Here is a 19563-nt window from a genome sequence, read left to right as displayed (position 1 = left end):
ACTCCTGTATGTTACTCACCAGGTAAAAAGTAAGGCCTTCACGTTAATACAATACTTTCAAATGCAGATTGACAGGACGAGCATTATTATGGGCAGAAATGACTCTGCAACAGCTGAACCGACCCTTTTTTTTTTTCTCGTTTATCCCCATTATACTTTCAGATGGCATAAGTGAGAGAAGAAAAACTATCGTGGGCGTGTGTGGCACCTTGCTGATGAGGGATTTGACTTGCTTTGAAAGCAAGCGCAAGGCGGCAGAACCCTCACAGAACGTGGAAGCGCTGCAAATCACCAATATCGAGCCATAAACGTATCCACATCGCTTTGACGTGGGATGAGCAGTGGATCCACAAGTGTTTTATACAGAATTTTCCTGTGCGCCCACGGCCCATCAGTCTACAGCCCTCCATCGCTTTTGACAAAGCTGCTGTTGTAGCGAAAGAAAATAAAAAGGGCGCGCTTAGGGCCGGAAAAGGATAAGGATGAGGTGAAAGGCGTTTTGGTGAGGAGAGAGGAACAGATCAATTGGATTCAACTCGCCTACACACTACCTCCCATAAAAAATGATTCTTCGCTCGCAGAAATGCCTTGTAAGCGACCCAGAACAACCGCCGAGGCTGAGGTCCGCCAAGATCGCGACCTCCTCATCCTTTGGTCCTTACACATGCCTTCAACGCCACCAGTTTGTATTCCCTCCTCGTCTTCATGGGATTGAGGGGATGGCTTCCACTCATAAGAAGTCATCGTGAGAAAGAGTACACAGAAGCACAAGTGTTGGCATTATTTCTTTATGTATCGAGTATATCACATATATTATGTTAGAAAGCAGATATAGTAAGAGAGGATATGTAGAAAAGATAGAGCGCTTAATGAGAGACGTCCAGGTTCTGTCTCGTGCAGAGCTCAGCATAAAGTCCACCCAAGCCAATCAACTCGTAATGGCGACCAGATTCGACAATGGCTCCGTCTTTCACCACGAGAATCAAGTCCGCATCCTGGATAGTCCTCAGGCGATGTGCAATCACAACCGTCGTCCTGCCCGCTCGCGCCTTGTCCAATGCTTCCTGAACTAGCTTCTCGGATTCGGAATCCAAAGCAGAGGTGGCCTCGTCCAGCAGCAAGATCTTGGGATTACGAATCAATGCACGAGCAATCGCAATACGCTGCTTCTGACCGCCGGACAGCTGCGAACCCTTGTCTCCAACACGGGTATCGTATCCCTGAGGCAAAGACACGACAAAGTCGTGGATGTTGGCTGCTCTTGCGGCAGCAACAACTTGCTCCTGATCCACAGTCTGGCCATCAGGAATACCGTAGCGGATATTTTCGCCGATCGAGATATCAAACAACACAGGTTCTTGACCGACAAGAGCCATGTGCTTGCGGATGTTGTCGAGCTGCAGATCCTTGACGTCGTACGTGTCGATCGTGGCCTTGCCCTCAAGGGTATCGTACCAACGCTCCAGCAAGGCAATGATAGTCGACTTGCCGCATCCGGAGGGACCAACCAGCGCAACTGTCTGACCGGGCTTGACAGAGACGTTGACACCCTTGAAGATTTGCTGATCAGGACGGGTTGGGTAATGAAAGTGAACGTCCTCCAGACCAAGGTAGCCGTTAACACTGTCAGGCGAGATGCCGTCCTTGTAGGCGTCGATAGTCGTGTGCTTGTCCAAGAGCTCAAACACGTTAATAGCGGACTCCTTGCCCTTGACGAAACGCGGACTAAAATATAAAAAAAAAGAGAACATTTTCAATGAGATTCGATTCTTCGCAATTACGGACACAGTTAAGGATATCAGTCCATTCTTCACTTACAGCTGTGCGGCCATCTGTCCGAGACCCATAGCCATGAAGACGATGAAGAACATAGTCGAGAAGAGATCTGACCACTGCATCATTTCAGCCTCAACAAAGCGGTAGCCAGCATAAAATCCAACAGCGTAGGTCCAGAACATCACTCCCTGCGACATCGCATAGCCCACAGATCCAAAGTAAGCACGGCGCAAAGCGATGCTGTGTGGTGCCTTCGTGATGTCGTAGTATCGGCTCTCAAAGGTCTCTTCCTTGGCTAAAGCAACGACAGTGCGGACGTTGGAAATGGCCTCACTAGCGACGCGTCCAGATTGCTCATACGCCTTCTTGGTCTTGGTGCTGAAGCCCGTTAAAGTCTGCATGGCGAAGAACTGAGAGGCAGCGAGCAGAGGAATCACAGCCAAGATGACCAAGGTCAATCGCCAACTACGAGAAAAGGCATATCCAAGAGACAGGCCGACAGTGACCAGCACCTGGAAGGCCAGCTTCATGATCTGCGAGACCAGTTCGTGCATCTGGTAGGCATCGGTGGCAAGACGCGACGCAAGAGCACCGGTGGTGTTCTCCTCACGGTCAAAGAAGCCCATCTCTTGAGACATAATGGCCTACATGCGAGTAATAAACAAGATGCGTTAACAATGGTGATCCCAATATGCATAATAAAAACTGTTGACCGATTTCTCTTACCTGGAAACTGAGGGTTCTCATACGGCGGGCCATCCTCTCACCAGCCAACTCAAAGATCATGACCGAACCTCCAGTCGCAATCATGTTGGCAATACCAATAACGACAAACATGAGCGAATCATGATTGACCTCTTCAAGGTACGTGGGATGTTCGGCTGGGTCCCACTGCAAGACGTCTAGGATCTCACCAAAGAATTTGGCAAACATAGGGAAAATGGCTCCAGCTCCTCCACTCAGAATAGCACCAACAAAGATGAGGCCCCATTCCGGACGCATGATCTTGAGCACACGCATAATGGGCGCCTTCTGAGCCTTGATGAAAGCGGCATGCTCCTTCTTTTTGCGCTTTTCGATCTGCTCAGGGGTCTCGGGAATGATGACAGAGACATCGGCCTTCTTCAGCGACCTTTCAGATCGAGGAACCGAGCGAACGGAGGACATGCGGCGAAGCTTGGTGGAGAAAGTACCGCTCTTACGATGGTTATCCAACTCATACTGGACAACAGGCTCATCGGCAATAGCAATATGAGGGGAGGTAGAGATATCGGGGACAACATCGTCTTCGATGGTGTCGACATCAGTTCCACCGGTCTTGAGTTGCTGCTTGGCGACAAGTTCAGAATAGACACCTCCTTGGGCCAACAGGGACTCATGAGATCCAGACTCCAAAACAATTCCCTTGTCCATGACATAGATGACATCCGCGTTCATGATGGTCGAGAGACGGTGGGCAATCACAATGGTCGAGCGTCCAGCAGAGGCCTTGTCTAAAGCGGCCTGGACAATGCGTTCCGATTCGGTATCCAAAGCAGAGGTGGCCTCATCCAGGAGCAGAATGCGAGGGTTCTTGATCAAAGCACGGGCAATGGCAATACGTTGCTTCTGGCCTCCAGACAACAGCGCGCCCTTCTCGCCAACCAGAGTGTCGTACTTGTTGGGAAGCTTCATAATAAAGTCGTGTGCGTTCGAAAGACGACAGGCGGCCTCAATTTCCTTATCCGTGGGCTCAGACTGATCTTTGCGCATACCGTAGATGATGTTCTGTTTGATACTGGCGTTGAAAAGAACCGGTTCCTGAGAGACAATTCCGATGGTATCGCGCAGATAAGTAACATTCCAGTCCTTGATCTCGATGCCGTCCAGGGTGATGGATCCAGCTAGCAAGTTATGCATGTACACAATATGGTAGCGTTAGTCAACATGCATCACGGTTATACAAGTTTTTTTCTCGTTCAAACATCCGAGGACTGTGGCACCTACAAAGTGGGTCATAGAATCGCTCAACCAAGCCGACAATTGTCGACTTTCCACTTCCAGAGTGACCAACCAAGGCGACGGTCTGACCGGGCTTGACCTCAATGCTCATCTTCTTCAAGATCGGGACATCAGGACGCGAGGGATAAACAAAGTCAACATCGCGGACGACAATATGGCCCAGGACGTTCTCGGGTTTGGCTCCGTTGGGGCTCGAAGAGTCGATGACGGGGATACGGTCGATGGTCTGGAAAATATTGTACGCAGCACCCTGGGCGCTAGCAAACGACGAAACATTGGGACCAATGTTTCCGAGAGCAAAAGCACCAATGATCATGCCCATGAAGACACTGAGGACCTGTCCAGACTCCATGTTGCCTTTGTAGACTTCGTGAGCACCGAACCAGAAAGCCAAGCCATAGGTCGAGAACAAAATGAACATGAACATGCCGAGACCAAGACCGGTGACATAGGAGCGCTTCTTTCCGTTGGCATATGCAAGATCGAGCTGCTCGACATATGCAGCGGTCTCACGCTTCTGCCCACCAAAGGCAACGATGGTGCGGATTGACGAAAACGCCTGTTCAGCGATCGATCCAGCCTTTGAATACGAGTCCTGACCCTTGGAAGTCATTTGTACAGTGATTTTCGACATCATGACCGCACAGGCGCCGATTAGGGGTACGCAGGCCAGGAGCACCAAGCTCAGCCTCCATCCATTGGTGAAGCCAATGACGAAACCGGCAACGAAGGTTGTGAAGCTCGAGAGCGCCAAACCAACCTTGTCCGCCATACCATCGTAAATTAACTGAGTGTCAGAGTTCAGTCGCGTGGTGAGAGATTCGGCCTGCTTGCCGGTGTCGTGCCAGCCAATATCCTGTCTCAAGATCGCATGTAAATACTTTTCCCGAATTCGTTTAACCTGATTCTCGGCAGCGAGCGTCCAGAAGCACATTTGAAGGTAGGCGCAGAGGAAGACTGCGGCGCCGATGATGACGAACAGAACGACGTCGTCGATAATTTTATCGACAGCCACAGGAGCTGTTAGGTGTGTAATAATACGCCCCATCAGCACTGCGACCAAGGGCTGGCCAACACCGGTTGCAATCGAGCCGATGATGGCGATACTGTTCGTTGATATCGATGAGGAGAAAAAAAAGGAAGAGAAGGATTAGATATTCGACCCATCTACTAGCGAGCATGTCAAGGGCAGAGAACTTACGTGATGTAGATGTACTCCTTCTTGGTAGCAAAGCGGTAAAGGGCCAAGTAGCTGACGGCCTTCTTGTCGGTACTAACCTCGCCAGCTTCGTCTTTCTTCTTCTTGCTCTTCTTGCCCTTCTTGCCGATGCCCTTACCCTGGATGGCGTCGACATGCATATCCGAAGCGACCTCGGTCGAGTCATTAGTCGTGGACCGGGTTCTCACACTCTCGGATCTTTTCTCCGAAGTTGTAGCATGGGCAACAGCTGAATCTGTGTAGGTGGCAGCCGCAGCTGGGACAGGGTTGGATGTGGTAACGGCCTCGGCGATGACAGCATCGGCAGCAGCAGTGGTTAAGGTGGCGTTGTTCTTGAGCTTGTTGTTATGGTCGAGCTCTTCGAGCTCCATCTTGCTCTCAGCCATGGTCCCTGGAAGGAGCGTGGGTTAAGAGGGAAAGAGGGGGCAGGAGGATGTGAGAGGGAGGAGCAAAAGGAGGAAGGTTCTCTGTCAACGGTTGTAGAAGAGCCTATGCTGTTGGTAGGAGAAAACGATGGGTTGGAGGGAAAGGCGGGTGTGGGTGAAAGTGAGAAACGGGACGAGTTAGAGGTGGTCAGACCAAGGTGTGCAGAGCGAGTAGGCTATGAACAGACGGGTGTAGCAGTGAAAGATTGGAGGGGTAAGGGGCCAGGGACGGTAGCAGGGGCAGAGGTAGTCTCGGTAAAGGAGGAAAAGACAGGTGTGAAGGTTGGAAGTGGTTGGTGGGTAAGGAAGGATATACAATATACAATATACAATATACAACTGGCAGCAGGGAGCGTCACAGCAGGTGGATGTCTGTTGTCTTGGGAAGGAAAAGTCGGAAATGAATACAAAAAGTATTTATGGCCTCGCGGTGTGCTCGACATCCTGACAATCTGACAATCTCAGTGAACACAAACAAAAAGCCAAAAAGCCAGCCCCAAAGCTCCTCCGAATGGCAGGGAACTGGATACGGTGCGTTTTAGAGTTCTTGTGAGCACATCTCACTCAGACTATTCCATCCCATCGGAAATACGATAATACATAAATAGGATAGGATAACAATAAAGAAAAATACAGCCCGACAGCGAGAGGAGGAAGGAGGGAAGGGGCGGTCAAGATTACTCATTTTTCAGCTCCGTGTCGGTTGGACTAGAGACACGCCGCACACATGTCCTGGATGAGTACATGCAGTCAGCCCACTATCGCGACCATTCACTTACCGCTCAGATGTGTGTCTTCGAAGTGGAGTGGGGAGGGAAGTGGCGATCCAAAAGTCGCAGGTTGAGATGAGGTCGAGTAGAGAGAAAGAGAGAAAGAGGAAGAGAGAGAGAAGGCGCGGTGGAGGGGGAAACGAGAATAAGGAATAGATATTTATATCGAACAGTGGGCTCACGCGCCACGATTGTCGTCCTTAACCTGTTTGCACAACCCATTCGATCGATTTAGTTTACGGATTGTCAAGATGGTTAAAGAAAGACCTTGCTCCATTGGAGCTGAGTTGCCAACCTGTAGGACCCGAACGAACCACCTCCACGGATGATGGACCGAGGGAGAAATGGAGCAATGGAGTAGCCTTTTCGACTTTTGGGGACTAAAAACGTCACTCGCCAAGGAGAAAAGGCAGAGAAAGGGGTGGCCTGGAAAGGCACCATCGCTGCGTCCTTGGCTCCTTGACAGGCCACCCCTGCCAGTTACAGTACACATGTCTTGTGTCGCATGCCGCCCGATAAGACCACCTCACGGGCCATGCGTCAAATTCATTTTTCCACCTGAAAACCTCTTTTCTGATGCCTGAGTCCGACTACATGAGTCTGTTATCCATGAATCCCTACACTCCCTCTCTCTTTCGCTCTCTCTCTCTCTCTCTTTCTCTCGGGGATGAGATCGTACGCTGCAGAGGGATCAATCTGTCGTTCGCCAATGCATAGATTAGCAAAAACCATTAACTCTGTAACTCTCCTTCTGCCAGGCGAAACCGGTTTAAGTCTTCTGGACCCCAACAAATAACCGGTTTTTAAGCTATCAGTGTCGTTTTTGAAATTGTCCGTTTCCAAGTAGTTTATTCGGCACGTCCTCCCTTCCGTCAAAAGTGTGAAGGTCGGACAGGGGGTACATCCAAGGAGCAGGTATACCATATTCTGTCCACGCGCAGGGCCATACCAGGTGCCAGCGTCTCGGACAAAATAATAGCCCCCTTCCCCTGGCTCATCACCGGTTCAGTACAGTACGCTGTGCCAGTACAAAACGCAGGAGATGCCAAGAACCTTTTGAGATTTATTTTCTGAGTTGTTTGAAATAAATGCGGTGCTGTTTATGATTCCGTCGACTTTCAATGGGATACAATGTGCCCTTGCGTGTTTGGCAAGGATTGTATGAGCAATAGACTCTATGGTGGCCTGAAATGGTAAGCAAATGGCAAATGGCAAATGGCTGTATACCGAAACGCATGTCCTTCCATACGCCCGTATGACATGTCAACGAGAAAAAAAAAAAAAAAAAAAAGACAACGGGCTACGCTTGTAGACCTAGACCCTTCTACTACGTCCTTTTTATCTTCTCGTCACATCTATCTTCCTGGATGGGAGCTGACCACGTCCACGTACAAAGAACAAATGTTGCTGCCGGGGCTCCTTATCAATCCTCTTGCTGCGGATTAAATGTAGTAATTTTGTACATGTACTACATTTCACGCCGCTTGGTCAGTGTGTCAGTGTAAGGCCGCCGTTGAGTTTTTCAGCGGGTCCTGATCTAGAGTGGGGAGTATTATTTAGAACGGTCGATTGACTGAGTCATAATAGAATGCAATGAAGTCCGTGCGATTTGAACAATCCTTACACAAAAACCTTGAGCTCTAAGATCTTCATACGCATAGCTCCATTGCCATGTTCACAATGAAATCGACAGCATCCCCTTCTATATAAGATATATAATAACAAGACTTGCACATCCTCAATGGCAGCTACATCGTAACTTCCCCCGCCTGGTGTGCCAGCTTAAAGAACAACGACTCGGGATTCTGCAGCAAGTTCCCTGGTGCATCAAATTCCGCTACCTCGCCCTGCTCCATCACCAAAATCCTGCTAGAATCCATCACAGTCTTAATCCTGTGCGCGATCGTCAGCACTGTCCGATCCTTGAACTCCTGGCAGATTGTCCTCTGGATCAGCTCGTCTGTCTCCACATCCACTGCTGCTGTCGCTTCGTCCAAAATCAGAATCTTTGATTTTCGGAGCAACGCACGTGCAAGGCAGATCAGCGATCGCTGCCCGACCGAAAAATTCTCGCCGTTCTGTGCAACCTCCGCAGATAGTCCGCCGGATAAGCTGCAGATGTAGTCCTTCAGATGAGCTCGCTCAAGCGCCTCCCAGAGGTCTGAATCAGGCACCTCCCGGAAGGGATCAAGGTTATCGCGGACCGTGCCTGCAAAGAGAGTCGGGTCCTGTGGGATGATGGCCAAGTGTTTCCGAAGCTCTGTCAAGCCTAAGGTCGAGATGTTGATTCCGTCAATTTCAATAGATCCGCCGTCGATTTCCTCGTCTGGACGATGATGATGGCCTGTTACCGATCTGCCAAGAAGAGGATCCGTCTCAAAACCGCCTTCTTGTGTTCTTTGCGAATGATATCCAGTATTGTCGCTTGCTCGTGCCCAGTAACTGTTCGCTGCCTCGATGATCCTAAACAAGGCAAATGTCAGGGACGACTTTCCGGCACCCGTGCGACCTACGATTCCAATCTTCTCTCCCGGAAAGACTTCAAACGTCAGGTGCTTAATGACCAGATTTAGACCCTCGCGGTACCTCGTCGAATAGTCTTTGAATACGATACGACCCTGATCTGGCCAGCGCTCTGACACGACTGTATCTGTCTCCTCTGGCGCCTCAGTGCATTTATCCGTATACTCCTGGACACGCTCGATGGCGATGACATGCGATTGCCAGGATGAGTAGTCTCTACACAGCCACATGATGCTGTCTATCACGTCCAATGCGAAGCTCAGCGACAGACCGAGTAGACTGGGATCAACCGTGTAGCGAGTAAAGACCCCCGAGAGCGCTACCACAAAAATTATGCCCGCCCCCAGGATTTGCAGACGCAACTCCACCCAACGATCACAGGATTGATACGCAGTGAAGGCATTGGCGTTGTAATCTATCCGCTTGGCGTTCTCCTCGATGAATTGCTGCTGCACCCCCATGGCACGGATTGTCGAAACTCCGTTCAGAGTCTCATCAAAATGCTGATAAAGAGGCGAGATCGAGACAGAGCGGATGCGTTTGAGAGACCTTGCAGCCCACAGGAAATATTGTTGGATAAGATAATATACGACCACGATAACTGGGATCATGAACGCAAAGACCGGCGTAGTCAGGACGAGGATTGTGGTGGTCACCACCACGGAGATAACGAGATATATCAGATCCATGAACTTCCAAGGGAGGTGCTCGTCGATACTGAACATGTCCGAGGAGAAGCGATTTACTATGCGACCGATGGGCGTCGTATCGAAGAAACTGGACAGTACGAATAAATAAAAATAAAGGACACGTCAGTAACATCGCTGAGACATGATGACCACTTCTGAACCATAAGGAAATGCCGTGGAGGTACCTCATTGGCAATCTGATAATGGTCGTAAGGAGCCGTCGGTGGATCAGCTCTGATGCGCGAATACGGGCCACAGCCAGGGCAAGGTGTACAAAAACGACATAGCCCACGACATAAAGCACTGTCATAGCAGCATATCCACCCAAAAATAAGGCCAAAGACGCCTGGAGCTCCTCTTTGGTCTTGGAGATCCAATGCTTCAGCCATAAACTGACGCCGACTGTGCAGATTTGGGTGACAATGTTGATCAAGATGATTACCACAGCAAGCCTGACCGTGCACGCCCTGGCATAGCTCTTGATCAACTTCCATTCGATGCCGCCCTTCTTCATGATCTCTTCCGCAATGAGTTCGTCCTCTTCCTGATCCAAGTCATCCGTCTTTCCGGTCTGGTCCTTGCTGGTAATCCTCTTAAGGTCTTGACTGTTGTCGTCCTCAACCGTTGCGCTGTCCGAACCGACCATGCTTCCTCCTGATATGTCCTCAACAGAATTCTCACTGGATATGTCATCAATGATTGCCTTGATAGAGGAGGGCTGCTGTGCATCAGTATGGCTTTCTCCCGCTGCTTCAGCTGATGGTACCGCGTGGTTACCCCTGCGCTTCCGTGCTTGCTTTGTGGAGTACTCCTTGATCAGCTGGTAGAACGATCGCTGTGCGGACATGAGGTCCTCGTACTTGCCCAGCTCGGCGATCTCTCCGTCCTTCATGACGATAATCTGATCGACGTGTTCCAGATGATGGATGCCATGGGTGACCAGGATCCTAGTCTTGTCCTTGAGTATACCGTGTGGTCCGATCAAGTTATCCCACAAATGTCGGTCCACATGTGCATCCACAGCGCTCAAGGGGTCATCCAGGAGGTATACGTCCGCGCCGCCATAGGCTGCTCTTGCTAATGAGACGCGCTGTTTCTGGCCACCCGATAAATTGATGCCTCGCTCCCCAATTTCAGTGAGATCGCCTGCAGGCAGAATCACCAGATCGGGCTCCAACCCGCAAGCATAGAGAACTTGCTGGTATTGGATAGGATCAAAATCATTCCCAAACAGGATATTATCTCTTAGTGTTGCGTTAAGGATCCAGGCCTGCTGTGGCACGTATGCGATTCTGCCCCGGATGCTGATTGAGCCCTCCAGCTTGTACATCTCGCCAATAATCGCACTCAAGAGTGAGGACTTGCCCTGTCCGACTCGGCCGACAATGGCTGTTATTGTCTTTTCCCGTACGGCGAGGCTAATTTTTTGAAGGACTGGTCGTGGGGGTTGGCCATTATTCCTATTTGCTACATCATATTGCTCCGATAACAAGCGCTGACGATCGGGGGTGCCTTGACCATGCTCGTCCTGCTCGCTCTCCTCGTCCTCTTCAGGGTCTTCCTCAAGCTGTTTTCCTGATGTCCAGGATAGGGTCGCATCCCGAATCTCAACCACATTCTCAGTGCTGTTACTACTGCATTCTTCACGAATGACTTGTGTATCGTCAATCTCCTCTCTGAGTAAGAATCGTTGAATACGCTTGTTTCCGACAATCAAAGCTATGGTCGATGATGTTCTTATTTCGTAAATGTTGAAGGATATCGACTTTGATTAGCATCCGCTTCGCCAGCACATTTTTGAGGCAATAAGTGAAAGAAGCGTAGACAGCTTACCCCTCAGCCATTCGACTAACTGGTTCGTGTAGCAGATCCATTAGACTCAAGCTGACAAATACAATCTTGGGTGTCAATACGCCGTTACCGATTGTCACATAGACAGTGAACGTCAGTAGGCCCACAATGATAGAACTCGATGCAAAGACCACGCTCATGATCGCTTCCAAAATACCCATACGTCTCAAAACATCCAACTCCTTGGCCCTGGATCCCAAAATCCTGCGCCTGAAGGTAGACTCCCATCCATACAGTTTGACGACTTTTGAGCTGGAAAGAACCTCGGATGTCATGCGAACTCGCTCGTCTGTCGCCTTGAGACGGTCTTCCTCCAGCCGCTCAATAGCACCAGCGCGCCAAATCTGCAGGGGCACAAGCGCCAGGATCGTGAACAAGCCGGCCAAGAAGCTCCACCCTAGGAGTCGGTACACTGTTCAAAGAAAAATGTAAGCAGTTGAGTAGATAGATGTGTAGGGCTAAAAGTTAAACTTCTGACAGAACAGGCTACTCACACATGAATAGGCAGATACCAAAATCAAAGGGAAGACTGGCCCAGATGGACAGCTCATCGACACCTTCCTCCCACAAAGCCGCATCTACCGACATATGATTGATGATAGATCCCGTGGAAGACTTGCGTCTAGCGTCTGGGGAAAGCTTGAGAGCCTTGCGGTAGATCATGGCCACCACGCTTGACTTGATCTCGCAGCTGATTAGATACATGTCCCGGATAACGTACGAATACAGCATGGGGACGATCGATCGGACAACAAAGATAGCGATCACAACCGCAACACCATACAGCAGCGGTTTTTCCTCGTTTGATCGCGACAATGGGAGCGCTGAGGGTTCCTCCATGTTTTCGTCAGGGCCTTGAACGTAATCCAGGAGAAGACCCAACAGTGCAGGCGCCAAGTATTCTGTGAACGGGATCGCAATCCTTATGATGACCACAGGGACGAGTGCCTTCCAATGGGTTATTAGGATGGTTGCAAGTAGCGAAGGCTTCTTGATCTTTCTAATCTCTTCCTCCGCGTTGGGTCCGCGTTCTGCTGCACGCAATTTTTCATAATATCCTTGAATTCGCTCATTCCAGCGTGCTGACAACCGAGTGTATCCCACTTCTGCACTGTACGATTCTGGCAGCTGGCTAGCAATATCTGAAGGCTGAAGCATCTGCTTTTTAGCCGCGAGGGAGATGATTGGCTGAAAGAAATGAAAGGTCAACTGGGAGAACAAATTGGCTTTGTCGAACGCTTGTGCATCGCTGGCCTGTTGTACTCCTGTTGATCCCCGCGGCCATGCCTCGACCACGAACCCAAAGATGAGGAATATGAGGAATGCGATGCTGAGATAGAGCTCTATCTGCGTTGAAGAGTCCAGCCTGAAGTGGGTGTGTGTGACTAAGACTGCTCCGAAAATTGAGATTAGGTAGAAGATGAACAGCGAGTTGGATGATCGGATTGTGTACTTGTGCTCACTGTAGTTTACCAGCAATGCGCATAACTATTGTAAAAGCAGGGATAAAGAAATAGTCAACCATTGATCCTTTGGTGCCCCTGCCTTCCTTCGTCCTAGGCGCCAGACTTACCCATGCTGAACCCATAGCGATGGTACCAGTGATTTGCATTAAAGAAGGGTCTGCGGACAGAATGCCGGTGAACGCTTGAGCGAACATGGAGATGCTGGCCAATAACATAAACGACTGGGTCAGCCAATAGATCCATGCTGCTTGCCCCAGATTGTGCGGTCGGCGTGTGGTGCGGAGATGGTGGATACGCAAGAAGAACACTAAAAAGGCCGCGGTTGCGACAGCTCCGTAAAAGATACTATCGATATGGGGACATAAATGTTCATCACGTAAGATAAATTATTGTTATCCAAGAATCATTGCTATCAATTGAAGTACCTGTATTCGTAGCAGAGCGTGAAGTCCATTCGATCTGGACTCAGCGGGCCCTATTAATGGTCATTGTCAACATGAGCGACGATGCTGTTTATGTTCATGGGAGATACCATTCGATTTTATTAGACACCTATTGTTTACGTACCCAGCCCTCAGTGGAATTCCTCCCACAGAGCCACGATGGGTTATCTTGAAGCAGGGCCATTGCTGCACGATGGAAGTATAAAATTAGAAGAAAAGAACGTGAAAGGGAAACTGTGTGCTGAAAATAACAGTTCCTAATGACGACCGATCATCGTTATTATATTGAGTAAATTTGTGGGATGGAGCAGTGGACCTTGCTACAATTTTGTGGCACACCGTTGACTCATGGCAGGTCCATAAGCGCCCTCCCCAAGAGTTTTTCTAGCACTCCACTGCTCGCCAGGATATTCCAGAAGGTTCCTGGACGTCAGGCTGCTCCACAGTAGTGAGTGGTAGATTCTGAATGAGGACGAGGCAATTCAGTTTTTTGCCGGTGCAGGGATCAACTGTGTTTAGTTCCTTGTGGGGCCAGGCAGAAGCTCTGAACCCATCCCCCTTTGTTCAATTTTTCACTGCAGAGGGGCTGGGACAAAATCTTTCACTTTCTTATGGGGTCACCCTTTAGTCCATTTTGCCCAAAAAAGGAAAGTGCTCGGTGGTTTTTTGTTCACGTGATCGTACGCGGGCTGCCCAAGCTTATTTCTTGCATCCTCTTCCTTCATGTCTCCTGTTACAGTGACAATCCACCTGATGAAGAGACCCGGCGCACGCCTCGCAAGTGCCTTCCCAAAACTCCCAACACTCCTGGAACCCTCCGCAGGACTTACAAAGCAAGGACACATTTTGTTACAGGAGTTGGGAGTTTGTAGCTGTTGGGGTTGTCACCCTTCCTGACGTCCTGACCCTCAATACTGTATAGCGCAATGACATACCCACAGGTCTGATCTCCTTCAGCGCCAATATTCCCGTCGCGTCGTCCTTAGGAGGGAGTAATCCAGTGAGTACATACCGATGATTGGCATGACAACAGTCACTCATTTCCAAGCACAATCCTAACGAACTTCTTGTCCTTTTATGTTTTTCTCTCTATAGGATACTCCGCAAGGAGCTACTGAAGCCCCGCCCGTCCTGACTGGAGCGTGTTCCACTCCAGCGGCATCAATCTCCTTGCAGCTCGCCATGGCGTTCACCGCTGCAGAAGAATCGTTCGCAGTCAACATGGCCAAATCACCCTTGGACCAAGGCATAAGTATTCGCGCGTTCAAAGAAATTGTGCCTGCAGCTTTAGCTTCGCCATCTGCCAAACGTGTAGGTTGTCAAGCGTTACTTGTGGACAAAGATCAGACCTATTAATGCAATATGCGTTTTGCTAAATGTATTGCTCAAAACAGTTGGCCAATATTAGGGCAACCGAGATGGAGCGACAGCGACTTGCCTTGGAGGTATGAGACATACTGTTTTAAATGTTTATGCTCTCTGGCGAGAACCTGATATGGTCAAGAACTCATCATTCATTATACATCCTATTGTTTACTTAGATGGTCAGCTCTTCTTCGACGGAGAGCCAAGGATCTGACCCAACGAGCCAAGGATCTGACTCAACGAGCCAAGGATCTGACCCAACTGTGCTGATCTCAGCTTCCAGTGGCAAAACACGTGTAAGCAGCCAACTTGAATTTTAAAATGCATTGACTTTGATGAAAATGAAACGAGCTACAGTATTCAGTGCCTTAGCTTCTAACAGATGGATGTATAATTTTCAGTCCTCCATGTCAGACAAACTTTGTACGGTTCTAGAATGTATTAAAGCAGTGGATTTGTCCCTGCCTAGATTCCTTGTTGAGTTGTTCAAGTCTGACGACAAGACAGCTACTGACTACACCAATCCGTTCTACGAGGCACATGGTCCACGGCGACTTATACAGATCTGGGACGAGCAGCTCCGACACGACAAAAGGCATGAGCGGTGGGACGAATCGTTTGTCAACAGTGCCGTCGATGTCGTCGTCGACCGCACTCTCAGGCATCTGGGTGACAATGATGTCAAAAAAGAATGGCGGCTTCCACATACCGATGTCACAGAGGAGAAGATCGCCGGCTACTTGCTTGACGACTTTGGTTTCCTCAATCGCTACGCTGCTGGCACGGCAGATGACAAGAATGATGGAATGGTGGAGGACAAGGCACATATGGATGGAGGTCCCAACACCAGTGGCAAAGGCGGTGGCGCAAAGTACCTGACGCGTTTCTTGAAGGGCGTGCTCAAAGAGGATGTACCTGTCCAAAATCTCACAAAAAGAGCACTGAGGCGTCACCGTGCTCGGAAGCCATCATCAGTCCGCGGCTGCATTTCAGCAATGCTGCTCTTTATGTCGTCACAAAAAGCCAGTGCTTTCCAGACAATCCTTGGCATTTTTCTGCACTGCACTGGGTGTCCGAGGAGAGTTCTTGAGGTCCTTTCTGGCCTTGGGCTTTCGATCTCGTACAATCAAGTTCGCAATTGCCTCAAGTCGCTGACCAGGGATGCGTGCAGGCGTGTAATACAGGCAGTCAAGGAGAACGACTTTTATGTCGTTTACGATAATATCAATATCGCCGCTAAGCACCATCATCAGCGCGTCAACAAACGGGATATTTTCGACAATGGCACTGCTGCCACCATCATCCTTTTACCCTCAGAAAAGAGCAAGCCCGCACCTACTCTTTTTCGTCCAGTGGAGGAGAGGCCGGAGGCAGATGCCAACCTTTTTTTCCCCAACAACGGCGACCTTGAGGTTTTTGTAAATGCTTGCCAATCGCATGTTTCGGACTCCATTGTGCGCTCGTTACCGGAAGGATCAACAACATCCGTCATTCTTGTTGTTCCTGTCGAGCAACTTGACCTCACCAAGAGTACTGTTTTCCCACTTCCAGTCATGAAGCTAGACGAGTCTACCATTGCAGGAAACCTGTCAGTGTTGCAGAGGATTACGGAGGTCGGTCTCAATTTACCAAAAGCCTGGTTTGCCGATCCCAAGAACACAATTTTCGCTGGGGATCAAATGACAGTGTCAAGGCTGCTGACGCTCAAGGTCCACCGGTGCTTCGATCCTGATCCCTACCATAGCCTGTCGTGGGTACGTGAAAGTCAAAGTTAATAAAGAGTGATGTGAGGCGGAAAGAAGGTGCTTGATTGTTACACAGGAGCATAGCCCTGTATATACATTCCTTGACAACTAAAAGTATCCCTCAAACTTGACAGGTACATCCTGTTCTCCAACTTTTTCATTTGGAGATGAATTTGTGTGGTACCATTTGGAGGACTCACCTTGGCTCCAAAGAGTTTCCTGGGACCCTGGCATCGATTGCATGTCTGCTGAACCGTAAGGGCCTAAGCAGGGACAAGATCATCTTTCACGCCACCGATGAGCTCTTGCGGGTAGTCTTTGATGCGAAGGTGCAGTTGCTCTATCAGTCTTTGCGGGATCGTGGTGTATCAAAGGAGCTTTCTGTTCAGAGCATTACAGAAAGCATCACCAAGTCATATTGCTCTCAGCCTTCGCCTTTGCTCCTTGGCCTTCCCTGTACTACCGCCAATACCAACGCTCTTCTTTTCCTGCGCGATGTAGCCGTCTACATTGAGCTTGGCGCGGCCATCAAAGCTGGCGATATTGGCCGCATCAAGCATTTGCTGCCATTCATCGTTATAATGATGCATGGGGGTGGCAACACCAATTATGCCCTAGAGCTTTTACGCCTCCTCTATGGCATTCGCTATCTTTGGACAGATGAATGGGCGAGAAGGGTCCTGTCAAGTATGCTTGTGAACCCGAAAGGCGTCGCTGGTGGATGGATGGCAACGGACATGATGCAGGAAAACCACAACTATCTCATCAAAGCCATTTTTTCAGCCAAAGGCTCGAACATGAGCTGGGAATACCTCCAGGACGCCATTTCCACCAACATCAAAACCTTTCAGGTCATTTCACGGATGTTCGAACGAGAGGTCGGCATTCGTTCCAACAGCACTAGACACAAAAAGCCGTCGACTGCATTGGATATTTCGAGGATCCAGGAGAACTTCCAAGGCTGTGGCATTTTATGGACTTCCGGCGAGTGCGAACAAGGACCACCGGTGGTTGATCTTCAGCGTGTTGGCGAAGAGAAGATGGTCGGAGGCGCGATAGGAAGATTTTTTGATAATCATACATCACTGTGGGGTAATGCTGTGGACATTGAAGAAGCCGAGGATCTCGAAAATGTTATCGATCAGAATTAAAATATAATACTATTTTGAACATGACTTTGTTATTGTTGCCGTTATACTGCTCTGAATACGCAGATGAAAGTATTAAAAAAAGCATGACTAACTAAACAAAGGATAGAAGAAGAAAGTAAGGAATAGCGGATGTAAAAATAAAGGGAGGAGGAAAGAGGAGTTGGAAGTGGAGGGAATAGAGTGGGCAACTGGTTGCGGTACGCGGACAAAATTATCTATCCTCCCCGTCATCACTTCCATCGTCATTGCCGTCAGAGCCGTCGTTTGGTAGGTCTGGAGCCAACGCCACTATCAGCTGGCTACTTGGTATGAGACCATCATCAATATTCTTGTTGATCTTAGCCAGCAGCTGTGCGATCTCGACGAACCAATTCTGAGGGTTTCCACGAGGAAACCAGAGGGAAGAAGATGCGAAGGTTGCGACTGCCTCAGCAGTTCTGATCCCTGAGAATTGCTGCGAGAGCTTCTTGGCAGTCATGTCCGGCAGGATCCCGGTTTCTGCACCATTGGCGTAACGTTGTGTTGCTTGCCACCTCTTGAAGGCATCCTTCCTCCATGATATCAGTTCCCGTAATGCCAGAGCCTTCTCCTCTTTCGAGCGTTTCGGCCATCTTCCTCTGATGACAGATTTGGCGACAATGCGACTAGGGAGTAGAGGGGGACAATTAACAGTATGACATGCTGAACAGTTGTTGTTGCAAACACGAATCTCGTTGCCAAACAAGTCATCGATAAACCTCCAAAGACATTTTTTGCTGTGGTGATCCAGGAGGAACTGGCGGACTTGTGCATCTGAAACAGTCTTGTGAGAGACTGGCGGAGCATAGAGAATCGCACGGCCGTTGATATCCTTGCGTCGCGCTGCACGGCCAAACCGTTGCACCAAGCTTGTCATGTCCCTTGGAAAACTAAATGATTCACAAGTGCATATCGAAATATTTTAGAGATAATAACTTGTGTTATGTTTTGGGCTCACAAGATATAGAGATCAGAACCGGCCCCTTCCAGCTCAGTCTTGAAAGGCTGAGCTGAAGTGACTCGGTATTGCTCTGGTCTACTTGTTTTATTAAGAAGTGTCGTTCTAGCGGACTGACGACCCAAATATACGACAACTTGTTTCGTTCTGATTGCTCAATTTCCATGCTATTAACATATGAACTTACCCGTACTGAATCACTTGAACAACATCCTGTATGTCGACACCCATTCCTGCAGCCTCGGTAGCCAGCAGGATCAGGATGTCCCCATCTACAAATTTTTTCATGGTCGTCCTCTTGTACTGTTCATCTAGGGTTGAAAAGTACAACCCAAGTTTTCCTTGCAGGTCGGGCCTTATCCACTGCAGACATTTGAAAACACGGATGAGAACAGCGATTGAATCAAAGTAGACGATGGTCTTCTCTTTGTGCAAAAGTCTATGGAGGCCTTTCATGGCATCCTTGGGCTGAGTGTGCACCTCGAGGCGCAAGTTCGTGCGAACCTCGTTCACACGTATCGTCGTTGCCTTGGACAAAAAAAGCTTGGCCTTAGTTTTTAGGATAGCGTCCGCTGTGAGAGTCGCTGTTAGCCCTACAAATGGTACTCCAGGTGCCCAGACACGCAGATCACCTAGGCGTGTATAGTCCTCGCGAAACTTGACCCATTTCTCGACGCAGTGCACTTCATCGATCACTATTGCGGCCAACAATGATCGCCATTGCTCGTTCCGCCAAAGATCTTGAAGCAAATTTGCCTTGCTGCCGCTGAAAATGATCTCGGGGGTGAAGTAGACAGCCCTGTACTCGCCATTTAGTGCGCGTTGGATCGTACCCTTGTTAATAGCATCCGAGTTGGCGCCAGTTAGAACGAAGTACGATATGCCGGCCGCGGCCAGCTTCTATCGATTTGTAGGGCAGGATCCAAAGACGGGGTCAGTCGTGTAACATAGACACATTTATTGAAGGCATATGCAATCGTACAGTTACAAGAGTACTTGAAAGCTACCTGCTGTTGATCCTCCATCAAAGATATCAGCGGTGAGATGACGACGGTTACTGAGCGAGGCCAGAGCACCATAGGCAGGAAAAACGCTAAAGTCTTGCCCCAGCCACAAGGAGCAATTAAGACACAGTCGTGCTTTGCTTCAATGTTATACAGAAC

At 49.3% G+C, this 19563-nt stretch overlaps 2 protein-coding genes across 2 annotated transcripts; both read right to left on the bottom strand.

The window, feature by feature from the left end:
• Positions 1-866: 866 nt before the first annotated feature.
• Positions 867-5136, bottom strand: BC939DRAFT_390819 (P-loop containing nucleoside triphosphate hydrolase protein; the record flags this gene model as incomplete). The annotated part of the gene is made up of 6 exons (XM_051551915.1): positions 867-1725; positions 1819-2420; positions 2503-2856; positions 2935-3659; positions 3763-4883; positions 4979-5136. 6 exons carry the CDS (start codon positions 5134-5136, stop codon positions 867-869), a joined length of 3819 nt encoding a protein of 1272 aa, XP_051417964.1.
• Positions 5137-7539: 2403 nt separating this feature from the next.
• On the bottom strand, positions 7540-13416 carry BC939DRAFT_434484 (uncharacterized protein). Its single transcript, XM_051553377.1, has 7 exons — positions 13288-13416; positions 13146-13195; positions 12828-13065; positions 11749-12742; positions 11237-11666; positions 9589-11139; positions 7540-9491 (listed from the first exon to the last, which is right to left on the bottom strand). Exons 1-7 carry the CDS (start codon positions 13345-13347, stop codon positions 7940-7942), a joined length of 4875 nt encoding a protein of 1624 aa, XP_051417963.1. The 5' UTR covers positions 13348-13416; the 3' UTR covers positions 7540-7939.
• Between the last annotated feature and the right edge of the window lie 6147 nt (positions 13417-19563).

This window comes from Gamsiella multidivaricata (assembly GCF_025024155.1).
Source record: "Gamsiella multidivaricata strain RSA 2152 chromosome Unknown BC939scaffold_1, whole genome shotgun sequence".
In the NCBI taxonomy this organism is placed as follows: Eukaryota; Fungi; Mortierellomycota; class Mortierellomycetes; order Mortierellales; family Mortierellaceae; genus Gamsiella; species Gamsiella multidivaricata.
This window is presented reverse-complemented; position numbering and strand designations above follow the sequence as displayed.

Coding starts and splice junctions, on each gene's coding strand:
- BC939DRAFT_434484 (XM_051553377.1), bottom strand. CDS start 13,347: ATGGCCCTGCTTCAAGATAACCCATCGTGGCTCTGTGGGAGGAATTCC. Junction 13,066..13,145: donor ACGCTCTGCTACGAATACAG/GTACTTCAATTG, acceptor CCATATCGATAG/TATCTTTTACGGAGCTGTCG. Junction 11,140..11,236: donor GTTAGTCGAATGGCTGAGGG/GTAAGCTGTCTA, acceptor TTACGAAATAAG/AACATCATCGACCATAGCTT.